The sequence below is a fragment of the Sphaeramia orbicularis genome, chromosome 14 (assembly GCF_902148855.1).
Source record: "Sphaeramia orbicularis chromosome 14, fSphaOr1.1, whole genome shotgun sequence".
NCBI classification, from domain to species: Eukaryota; Metazoa; Chordata; class Actinopteri; order Kurtiformes; family Apogonidae; genus Sphaeramia; species Sphaeramia orbicularis.
The window spans coordinates 43,988,111-44,000,684 of NC_043970.1; the positions used below are offsets into that span (position 1 = coordinate 43,988,111).

The window sequence follows — 12,574 nt, forward strand, 5'->3', positions numbered from 1 at the left end:
TGTGAATTCAAAATTACAAGTGCATTGTGTTCAAGTGCTTTTGTTGTCACAGGGAAATGAAAAATGGCTGAAACGCAATTTATTGTGACCTACTACTCAGTGATGAAAATGACCTTTGACCTTTTTGAAAATGGTGGAGAACAGCAATGGATTCATATCCAGTGATGAACAATACTTTCATTAACGTTCTGCTGCTGTTAGTGGATAGTCATAAACATTTGTGGTTTACATAATTTGCATACAAAAAAAATGTAAAAAAAAATAAATAAAAAATGCTGTATCAGATGAATAAGCACATCCAAAACTGGTTTACCCAAGTAGGGGGCACTATAAGTTGTGTTTCAGCCATTTTTCATTTCACTATGATGATAAAAGCACTTGAACACAACACACTCATAATTTCAAATTCACAAGTGTAAAAGATCATCTTCCCGATAGCACCTGAAGGCAACATTATATACAATTTTTTGAGTTCACAAGTATTTACCATAATTCCCATAGCATGTGAAGGCAGCACTATGCACCATAATTCCTATAGCACTAAAGGCAGCATTTTGTACCATAATTCCTACAGCACGTGAAGGCAGCATTTTGTACCATAATTCCTACAGCACGTGAAGGCAGCATTATGTATCGTAATTCATATAGCACGTGAAGGCAGCATTACGCACCATAATTCCTACAGCACATGAAGGCAGCATTATATTCCATAATTCCTATAGCACTTGAACACAACACACTCATAATTTCAAATTCACAAGTGGAAAGGATCATCTTCCTGATTGCACCTGAAGGCAATGTTATGTACAATTTTTGAGTTTGTAAGTATTTACCATAATTCCCATAGCATGTGAAGGCAGCATTATGCGCCACAATTCCTATATCACGTGAAAGCAGCATTATGTATCATAATTCATATAGCACGAGAAGGCAGCATTATGCACCATAATTCCTACATCACATGAAGGCAGTATTATCTACCATAATTCCTATAGCCCCTGAAGACAGCATTTGGCCCTTTCAAATCCTCTGCATCCGACATGGGCTTCCATAAACCCCGTCCACCCACAGCCTCAGCTCTGTCGGACTCGGTCACATTCACCTTGAGGTGCCAGTTCGTCCTCGAAGGCGTCAACTCGTCACCAGTAAATGAAAGGGGGGGTTGGGTGGTTGGGGGCGGGGCATCCCCGGGGCCCCAACAGACTAGTGGGCCCCGGCAAAAGGTCAGCGCCCAGTGACCAAACGAAAGCTGGAAAAGTCTGAACTCATTCAAAGAACGATGCGAGGAGCTGATAGCAGAAAATCTAATCACACACAGAATGATACGTTCGAATGCAGATAAAGGAAACGGCGTCTTCAGCGCTCGCCTCGCCGCGCACTGTATCTGGCCGATGCTAATTCCAGATAAGATGAAAAGTGCCGGCGTACTGACTTCTGTCACATTCAGAGTGGGTTTCACATTAAAGCCAGCGTCCTCTTTTTCACAACACATGCTTGTTGCGTAATTCCTGCTCCATTTAAAGTTTGTTCTACACTTTTTCTATTGACTGGATTTTTTTGTTTTGTTGTTGTTATTTCAAGGTCACATGACTGGCATCTGCGTGAACACCACAAAAACCTGTGAGGTGTTGGCATGGTGTCCTGTAGAGAACGATCACAACATACCAGAGTAAGTGGAAACACGGCAATGTCCAGACTTCACACTGATGAATAACACACGTCTGTACAAGAGCTGAAATAATATGACCAGTACATATACAGTGAAGGGGAAAAGTCTAGTCCTACACATTCATGCAAGTTGTAATGAAGATACATTTTATATATGGGTCTCTTTATTAAGACATAACACATTCAATATTTAAACACTAAATGAATCCGAATTAAATGTCTTCTATACAACCTTAACTATATAATAACAATAACTATAATATATGTATTTTTCTAAATTCATGTGTGTTTTTAATGCTGTTTCGGTGTTTTATTTCTTCCAGTTGATATATTAATGCAGAAGCTGATTAATCCTTATTTGTGTTCAATATAACTTTTGCAAAAACAACAAATCTAATGATGAACCAAGGCTTCTGTACAGAACTGTATTGGATTATAAAACCCAGCATATTTGATGTCTGTTTTTCTGTTTCCACACAGTCCTCCTCTGCTGATGTCTGCAGAGAACTACACCCTGTTCATCAAAAACTCTATAACTTTCCCCATATTTGACGTCACAAGGTGAAGACGCTCATTCGGTTTCAACCACATTTAGCAGATGATAAACATAGATAATAACATACATTTCCATTGGTGTAAACCTATTATCCTTATTAGAATTATTAGGAATGTGTCTTTAAATGCTAGTAGATGGAATCCTTGAAGTTGTTCTAAATACCCATCGGTAATTCTTGCAGCTCAGGACGACTTGAATGTGAAAACCTGTGTGTTATTATGCAGACGTCGACTGTTGACGTCAGCATCTAAAGGCTGTTTTTATTTCCAGGAGTAACCTGGTTGAAGGTGTCGATGCAAACTTCATCCGAACCTGCCTTTATGACCCAGTAACAGACCCGCTGTGTCCCATATTCAGACTGGGAGACATCGTCAAACTGTCTGGCTTCAGCTTTGAAGTCATCGCCAGAGTGGTGAGTTTACGTCTGTTTCTCAGGTCATTGGTGGATGTTTTTACGGGTTTTTCGCTTGTTGGAGGGCAAGCATATTGGTCAGTTCATATGTCTGTCTGTCTGTTTGTCTGTAAGCGCTCTAGTGGTTACATTTTTTAAGCAATATTGACATCAAACCATGATCAAATGATTGTCCATATTCTCTAGTCAACCTGATTCGCTTTTTTCCATTAGGCCAAAGTTCAACACATGAATATTTGACCATAACTTCTGTCAAAATCATTGTATCAGCTTCAAACCAAAGCCAAACTGTGCATTTCTCCATTCTGCATGTGATGTATGCATCATGACGTTATAAGGGCCATGCCCTCATTAGCACCCTGGGGTAAATATCGGGGGGGGGGGGGGGGCAGTAAACTCAGTTTTCTGACATTTCAAATGGCTGTAATATCACCAATATTCAGCTGATCAAACCAACATTTAACATGTAACATCTGTGTTCAAGTCCCTTCTCATATGACAAATTTCACAACTCTAGGTTGTGTGGCTTCTGGTTGCTATGGTAATGTATGTAATAATTGTTTAACTTCTGTTCTACCTCATTTGTCACACACACACACACACACACACACACACACACACATATATATATATATATATATATATATATATATATATATATATTATATATTATATATATATACATACACACACACACACACACACACACACACACACACGTATATGTGTGTGTGTGTGTGTGTTTTGAGTTATTGTCATCTAAAGTGACCAGGGCTGAAGCATCTAATTTGCATATTCACAAAATGGCTTCCATCTTGAAAACTAAGACGGATATCGACTAACTTTGTATTATTGACTTATTGGAAGTCGGATATGGTCTTTCATTTGGTAACAGTTATGTTGACCTTCGATGACCTTGTAAGGTCAAACTGAAGGTCACAATTTTCAAAATACCCAATTTTTGACCGTAACTCCCTCAATTTTGCAGAAAAACAACTAGTATCAAATTATAAAGTGCGAGAATATCAGCCAAAGTTCTGTTTCATATCAAGGCCTCCAGGAAGTGCACTGCCTATGGCAGTTTCATTTTGGGGTTTTTCCATGTGTGTCCTGACAGGGCGGGGCCATCGCATTGGTGATCGACTGGACTTGTAACCTGGATCTGGACATAACCCACTGCAAACCAAAGTACACCTTCCATGGTCTCATATGGAACACCCCAACGAGACAGACAAAGCCAGAGCGTCGGTCGGATACAACTTCAGGTTTGGACACATGAACAAGTGTTTCATATAGAACCTGCTTTTTTAATGGACGTTAACGGATGTTTCAGTTTCACTGACTTCATCCAGGGGTGGACTGTGGCTAAACAGCGGCCTGGGACTTTGTACCTGACCGACCCACACCAAAACCAAAGTTATCTGGCCTGTTACTCATTGAACTAGTGTAGCACGTGTTATTACAAATAGAGTCTGACCGATTAATCAGCCCGATTATAGCATATCACAGATCAATCAACATCAGTCAATATGTAACCGATGTATTAACTTCACTCTGTTCCTGTGTCTGTGTTGTCCAGAGAGTTAGAGGAATAGTAGGGGATGCTCAGTTTCACTTTCGCTTTGACAATCACAGACCCCACCCCCTTCCCCATCCCCGTTCCTGCACTTCCTGTGTACCTCACAATTTCACTCCGCAGGGCACCTGGGTATGAATACTGTCTATTAATTGTCACTTACATTGAAAGAATGAGTTACCAACCATATTGTGTCACTACTTACAAAAGATAGACTCACATCATTTCCCAAAGTCTGCCCTCCCCAGTTACAAGTTGTGTCAATTATCTTTGTGAGATAAATACAGATCTGCAACTGTTAAATCACATGTCAAGCCTTATCTAATATAAGACTATTATATCCTGTGTATATCAATGCTCTTATTTCATCTATTGGCCAGTATATCAGATATCAGCTTTTTCTAAGCCCCTAAAAGTCCCATATCGGTCAGGCTCTAATATATGTGTTGTGTGAATCCTATTAAAGGCCTGTGCACTGTTTTATCACAGTAACTATATGGTAATAGGATAGTGACCAGAAGACTTGAATCAGCACTAGGACAGAGAGAAACAGACTGAACGTTTGATTTTAAATTGGTTCCATGTATTAAAGTAAGACAAACAATAACATGTAACAAACAGTGCATCAGTGAATGTCCATTCAAAACAATGGTTCAGAAATTTGAATTCTGTGTTGAATTCTGTGTTCAACTGAACACAGAATTCAACACGATACTCACATTTGTATTCAATAACAGGTTTGACAAAACAAAGAGGATCGAGAGAATACGCAAAACGTAAGCTCCGCCCACCAACACTTTGTTTCCCACACTGGGTGTTTTACCGAAGTGAGTCCATGCGTCTGGAAAGTGCAACAGAGTTTGTATGGGGGACAATGTTTTGGACGTGGGTGACAGTAAAACGAGTGTATGTGGGGGAGTCTAAAGAGGGTTAGCGGGCTTCAAGGAGCCCTCCTACCGGCCAAGCAGCAGGAGACAGTAGAGTGGACCTGAACACCTGGTCAGTCCAGTAGTCTGGAGGGTCCAGACTTGCTTCGTTATGACCATCTATGGGGACATCAGAAAACCAGGTCTGTGTAGAGGACAGGACCACACGACTAAACAAGTCAATAATCTACATCTAGTGTGCACATAATTGCATCAGTAATACTACAGTATTAAATTGTCAAGATTCCATCAATAATGCATTCATTCAATCAACAGTACATCAATGCACAAAAGTGATCAATATACCATATTAACTTGAAATCATTAGATCACATTTGAAATAAATAACATCTGTCATATTATTCATCACATTCAATCCATTATATGTATCATCAATCTGAGTAGTATAGACACAATAAAAATATGTCAGTGCAATGACTCAAAGCAATCGAGTCTGGACATTAAGCTTTGGATAACATTTCATTTAGAAATCACATTTTTGTAGAAGCAGCATCAATGTAAAAATAAGCAGCTAACCATGTCCATATAAACCAATGGGCGGCGACTAGGCTAACGCTGCTAACCACGTCCATATAAACCAATGGGCCGCGGGTAGGCTAACGCTACTAACCACGTCTATATAAACCAATGGGCTGCGGCTAGGCTAACGCTGCTAACCACGTCCATATAAACCAATGGGCCGCGGCAAGGCTAACGCTGTTAACCACGTCCATATAAACCAATGGGCCGCGGCTAGGCTAACGCTGCTAACCACGTCCTTATAAACCAATGGGTGGCGGCTAGGCTAATGCTAACAAAAACTTTTTTACTCACCAACTTCAGTCATGACACGGTTCACACAGGTGCTCTTTGACACGGCGCGGGTCACAATAGACGGCTCCTAAGCTTTACATAATACACACTGAGTATCAACTCACAGAATGGTGAAAAAGAGCGAAAACGTTCCTTTTAAACTGATCTGCTTCATTCCCACTAGTGATGTGACGTTCACGAACAAATCGAATCTTTTGAACGGCTCTTTGAAACGAACGATGGGAACAGTGTCTTTGTAAAGAGCTGTTCTTTTGATTTTTTTAATTAATTAATTAATTTTTTTAAGGAGGGAGTGTTCGATTGCCTGTCAGTTTAGCGTCACTGGGAAGGCATTGGCTTTATATACAGAGTAGAAGTGAAAGAACTCCTGGTGTGGTATCATTTTGATATTTACAGGGGTTGGACAAAATAATGGAAACACCTTCACCTCAAGATGATAATGCCCCAATCCATACAGCTAGAATTGTTAAAGAATAGCATGAGGAACATTCTAATGAAGTTGAGCATCTCGTATGGCCGGCACAGTCCCCAGACCTCAACATTATTGAGCTTTTATGGTCAGTTTTAGAGAGTCAAGTAAGACGTCGATTTCCACTGATCACAAGGCACTGATCAGCCTTGGCGGAGGTCTGCGCTCTCCGAGTGCTTCTAGTTGTTCTTGTTTTGAGGAGAATAAAATGTTATTTCATGAGAAAATGTTTTATTTTCTTCTTCATTTTTAGGCTACAGACTAGTCCACATAATGTACCGTGATGTTTTTTGTCAAATTCCAGCATTTGCCTAATGTCCCCTCTCATGTCATGTATTTAGCCCACACATTTTAACTATTCCTTTTTCTGGTAAGATAATATTTACTGCCACACCAATTAAACACCTTTAAAATGTAATGTCAATCATCACATGTAGCCTATTTACTCATTAAAATATCGGTGTTTCAAAATAATGCAAAAAACATAAAAGAGCCAGTCTTTTGAACGGCTCCTGATTGAACAGCTCCCTTCAAAGAGTCAAAAGTCCCGTCACTGTTCCCAACTACAGCTACATGATTGAACCACTGCAGGGTGATAACGGGACTGGGTGTGCCGTGTCAGGTGACATCACTAAATGGCAAGTACCGATTGGCCGGAGAGGCCCAGGTGACATTCTCGCGAGACTTCTCGTGAGAAGACGAGATTTTGAACGCGGGTCTGTTCAAGGGGCAGAGGGACAATCAGACAGGATTTCTTCCCTGGGTTAAAGCCTTTAAAACACTGGAAACCATTTAAAAGGCCGAACACCGGCCCAGCTGCACCACTACTCACCCTGGTGTGGGCCTCTGGACACAGCCTGGTCTAGGCATTTTCCCTCCCACCGGCCTCACCCAGCGGCCCACCGGGAAAACTCCCGGTACTCAAGGCCAGTCCTCCCCTGTTATGACTGCATCCACTTCGGATAAAGAGGCGAGTCGATACGAAAAACCAGATAAAACAGAAACCGATGACAGAACGAAGGAACATTTAGCATTTCAGTTTGATAATGAACCCAAAGGTTAGACATGCGCATATCTGAACATTATTAAGAACACAATACCAACACAGAAAAATAGAAGGAAATATACAGAAAATATAGAAGAAAACATACAGAAATATAGAAGAAAATACAGAAATACACAGAAAATATACAGAAATATAGAAGACAATACAGAAATACACAGAAAACAGAGGAAATATACAGAAAATATAGAAGAAAATACACAGAAAATATAGAAGAAAATGTACACAAAATATCGAAGAAAATATACAGAAAATATAGAAGAAAGTACAAAAATACACAGAAAATATAGAAGAAAATGTACAGAAAATACAGAAGAAATACACAGAAAATATAGAGAAAATTTACAGAAAATACAGAAGAAAATACACAGAAAATATAGAAGAAAATGTACAGAAAATACAGAAGAAAATACACAGAAAATACAGAAGAAAATACACAGAAAATATAGAAGAAAATGCATAAATGATAACTAAATACATCTAAATATGGGTTTATGATGATACACACAAATATATAAAGAAATACACACAAATATAGCAGAAAATAGATGTAAATATAGCAGAAAATACTCATCAACCCCCTGATCCAGTCTTTGGTTTTACAAGTCTCTTCAATGTGTGATTCTGATATGAGTTCACGTCTGTGGATCTGGAACCGTTTGAGGTTTTTATGATGTTTACTCATTCTCAGTTATATCGACGTCTGTGTCTGTTTAATAAATATGAAATGTCTCCATGTTCAGAACAGAAGAACTTGGACTTTGTTCCTGTTTATTGCATTAATACGCTGCAGAATCAGAGAATAAACTAATGAAACCTTTGACTTTGAAACAGTGCCTTTTCTGTGAATGTTCTGATATTAAACAGATTATTATTATCAATATATGGCTGTAAAAATACGCTTTATATGATGTTTGTTTGCAGGTTTGCAAAGCATTACATGGAGGATAAGATTCAGAAAAGAACTCTGCTCAAAGTGTTCGGTATCCGGTTGGACATCATTGTCCAGTCGCTGGTAAGAAACAGGTTTGAATATCACACATTTTATATTTATATTCTACTCAGTCAGAACAACTGGAACCATTACTATTCTCCTTTTTTTTTTTTTTTTTTTTTTTTTTTAACAGGCAAGAAAATTCGACATCATTCCAACGCTGACAGCGATCGGTTCAGGAGTTGGAATTTTTGGAGTGGTGAGTTTATCCACAGGTGCTACAAAAAAAAGTCAAATCCACAGAAAAAAAAAAAAAAATGTAAAAGTGGTTTTAATAGTTTCAGAAACACACAGAAAACACAGAAGAAAATACACAAAAATACAGAGAAAATATGGAACAAAATACACAAAAATACACAGAAATACACAGAAAACAGAAGATACACAGAAAACATACACAAAAATACACAAATAACAAAAGATAGAATAAAATACACAAAAATACACAGAAAATATAGAGCAAAATACACAAAAATATACAGAAAATATAGAAAAAACATACAAAAAAAATACACGGAAAACAGAGGAAAATACACAGAAAACATAGAAAAGAATACACAAAAAACAGAAAAAGATACACAGAAAATATAGAAAAAACATACACAAAATTGCATGGAAAACATAGAAGAAAATACACCGAAAATATAAAGGAAAAGACACAAAAATACACAGAAAATGTACAAGAAAACACAGATGACATTACATAGAAATACATAACTTTTTTTGAATGAAGAGTTTTATCCAAAGGTGATAAAAAAGTAAAATCCATAGAAAAAATAAGACATGTAAAAATGGTTTTAATCTTTTTTTTTTTCCTTCAGGCGACTGTTGTTTGTGACCTGGTTCTTCTGTATTTGCTGCCAAAAAGAGAATACTACAAGAACATGAAGTTCAAGTACACAGACGGCGGACACCAAGAGGTGAGACCTGGACCACATGAGACCTGAACCACATCAGAGCTGCAGTGATCAACATTAGACACCAGGGGGCAGTAGAGTCACACTAAACAGACATATCAGCAGGGTTTACCATCCCATGTTTATCTCTTCTATTTAAACTGGAGTCAGTGTGTCCATAAACGGTCACAGAGCTCCTTCGAACAACCCTGGTACCAAGTCTGACTCTGATTGGTCAAAAAAAAGAAGAAGAAAAAAAAACAAACAAATTAAAATAAGAAAAAAATAGTAAATAAAAAATAAGATGAAAACCCTGAGACAAAAAATATATTAATAATTAAATGAATTGACCGAAGAAAGTTCATTTTTCCTTGTAAACATATTTAGGATGTTTGTTACTCATTTTTGTCACTGACCACATCCAATAGAAATAAGAGATTAGATCAAACTGATGACCATCCAGTTATCTGATCAAAGATCAAATGTACCATCCATCCTTTCGTTGATGAATCCGTCTGTCCATCCATCCATTAGTCCATTCATTAGTCCATTCGTCCATCCATCCACCCATTCATTGTCCATCCATCCATCCATTAGTCTGTCCATCCATCCATCCATCCATTTGTCGATTAATCCGTCCGTCAATCCATCTGTCCATCCATTAGTTTGTCCGTCCGTCCATCCATCCATCCATTAATCTGTCGGTCCTTCCATCTGTCTGTCCATCTGTCCGTCCGTCCGTCCATCCATCCATTAGTCCGTCCATCTGTCCATCCATCCATCCATTAATCCATTCCTCCAGCCATCCGTCCGTCCATCCATTAATCCGTTCCTCCATTCCTCCGTCCATCTTTAACTGAACCTCTAGTTGGTTTTGTATTTCCAGCCTGACACCGAGTCGCTGGACTTAGACAGAAGCTCCTATTACAACCTCGAAGCAAATACAAGACGAGTGGAGGACACTGTCCAGTCCAACGTGAGTCTGTAGACATTAGACTAGAACATCTGTGTTTGGAATGATGTGATGAGGAGGAGGAGGAGAAGGAGGAGGAGAAGGAGGAGGAGGAGGAGAAGGAGAAGGAGGAGGAGGAGGAGGAGGAGGAGGAGGAGGAGGAGGAGGAGGAGGAGGAGGAGGAGGAGGAGGAGCCTCTTCTGCGTCACCTGACCTCTAACTGATCTCTATCTCTGGTCCAACAGGATCCGGATTCAGAGGCAGGAAGTATAGAGACCGATAGACCCCAGGTAAGACGTGGACCTGAAACATGTCCCAGTGTCCAGACTGGAGACGCTCATGTGACTTGTGTTTATGTCTGTGTAGAAATGAACAGAAATACCAACCACTGCTGAAGGTCGACCACACTGGACCTGAAGGACCTTCACAGATCCCCCCAGGGCCTGGACTGAGGGACCAGCAGTAGCCAATCACATCCATCCATGTGTCAGCAGGTGGTTTTCAGCCAATCACATCATTCCATGTGTCAGCGGGTGGTTTTCACCCAATCACATTCATCCATACGTCATGGGGTGGTTTTCTGACGTCACCTGGGGTTTTAGATCCACTGAGCTGAGACTGCATCAGACATTGGGTTCTTTTGGGGTTCTTCTGGTCTTTATTTGGGGGTTCTTTACTGTCCTTTGTGTTTGCATGGAAACAATAGTACAATAATCCACACCAACATCCACAATTCCACTTTTATTTCACATAAAAATTGATTTGAAGATCTGAAAGGATTCTCCATAATCTGATGGTCGCAGTTTTAATTTTTTTTTCTTCCCTTTATGACCAAAAGTATTGGGACATCTGCCTTTACACACACAGACTTTAATACCATCCCATTCTTAATCTGTGGGTTTAGTATCGTTAGCCTCATAGCATAATTAAATAACTCATCCACAAATGTCCAAAAGTCTGTGGACCCGTTGAATCCAGGTGTTTGTTTTCTAACAGGTCTGGGATAAAAACAATAAGGACTAATGTCAGAATATACACTGCTCCTCCTTCATGTAGTGAGGATGCCTCCTGGACACCTCCCTGGGGCGGGGTTGTGGGCGTGTCCGTCTGGGAGGAGACCTGGAGGCCGACCCAGGACACGCTGGAGGGATTCTCTCTCTGGTCTGGTCTGGGAATGCCTCAGGATTCCCCCAGAAGAGATGGTGGAAGTGGCTGTGTGTGTGTGTGTGGGGGGGGGGGGGTCTGGGCTCCTCTGCTGAGACTGGTGCCCCCACCCCCGCCTCCCGGACCCAGATAAGAGGAAGAAGATGGTACAATCATAATATACACTGTGTAGACAATTATTAGGCAAATGAGTATTTTGACCCTCTGTATTATAAAAGGGAAGTGGACTCTCTGTGTGTGTGTGTGTGTGTGTGTGTGTCTGGGGCATCACACTAACTACGTACACAGCTGACTGCTGCAGTTTGTCATATTTATGTATTTTAGGTCGAGGAATAGACTACTGAAAACGGCAAGTGGATAGGACCAATATTTTGGGAGATATTAGTAATTACCTTCAACAAGGAGGTTCTGTTTTCATATGGGTTTGTTTGTCTGTCTGTTTGTCTGTCTGTCTGTTTGTTTGTTAGAAAGATAACTCAAAAAGTTATGGATGGATTTGGATGACGGACATGGACAGGACATGTTGATACTGGCACAAGGAACAAATGACTAAATTTTGGTGGTGACTGGGGGAGGGGGGGGCAGATTTTGATGACATTTTCAGGAAATATTCATTCTGGCACAAGGAACAAATGGTTAAATTTTGGTGGTGATTGGGGGGGTGGACTGATCTGCCTTGGCAGAGGTCAGTGCTCTCCGAGTGCTTTTCTAGCTTTGGAATACAATAGCCTTAATAATAACTAGACAAGCACTTGGAGAGCGTAGACCTCTGCCAAGGCAGATCACCACCAAAATTTAATCATTTGTTCCTTGTGCCAGAATCAATATTTCCTGAAAATCTCATCAAAATCTGCCACCCCCCGATCACCACCAAAATTTAGTCATTTGTTTTTTGTGCCAGTATCAACATTTCCTGAAAATTCGTCCATAACTTTTTGAGTTATCTTGCTAACAAACAAACAGACAAACAAATCCTGATGAAAACATAACCTCCACTGTTTCACTTGGTGGAGGTAATAATAGATTAGATTTCTACAGTGTTTTTCAAGGCACCAAAGCTATTT

At 39.9% G+C, this 12,574-nt stretch overlaps 1 protein-coding gene and 1 long non-coding RNA gene across 2 annotated transcripts in view; one reads left to right on the plus strand and one right to left on the minus strand.

Moving 5' to 3' along the window:
* The window catches only part of p2rx1 (purinergic receptor P2X, ligand-gated ion channel, 1), a 35,904-nt gene extending 23,913 nt beyond the window's left edge, over window positions 1–11,991 (plus strand). Inside the window, 11 exon segments of the mRNA XM_030153213.1 lie at window positions 1,582–1,669; window positions 2,149–2,229; window positions 2,495–2,636; window positions 3,754–3,852; window positions 3,855–3,901; window positions 8,429–8,519; window positions 8,632–8,697; window positions 9,320–9,418; window positions 10,281–10,370; window positions 10,592–10,636; window positions 10,713–11,991. Of these exon segments, the coding sequence (XP_030009073.1) occupies window positions 1,582–1,669; window positions 2,149–2,229; window positions 2,495–2,636; window positions 3,754–3,852; window positions 3,855–3,901; window positions 8,429–8,519; window positions 8,632–8,697; window positions 9,320–9,418; window positions 10,281–10,370; window positions 10,592–10,636; window positions 10,713–10,718 (854 nt within the window). The 3' untranslated portion in view covers window positions 10,719–11,991.
* LOC115432384 (uncharacterized) lies at window positions 2,990–12,574 on the minus strand. The gene is made up of 3 exons (XR_003937195.1): window positions 12,564–12,574; window positions 5,256–5,258; window positions 2,990–3,209 (listed from the first exon to the last, which is right to left on the minus strand). It is a non-coding gene; the product is annotated as an uncharacterized LOC115432384 (long non-coding RNA).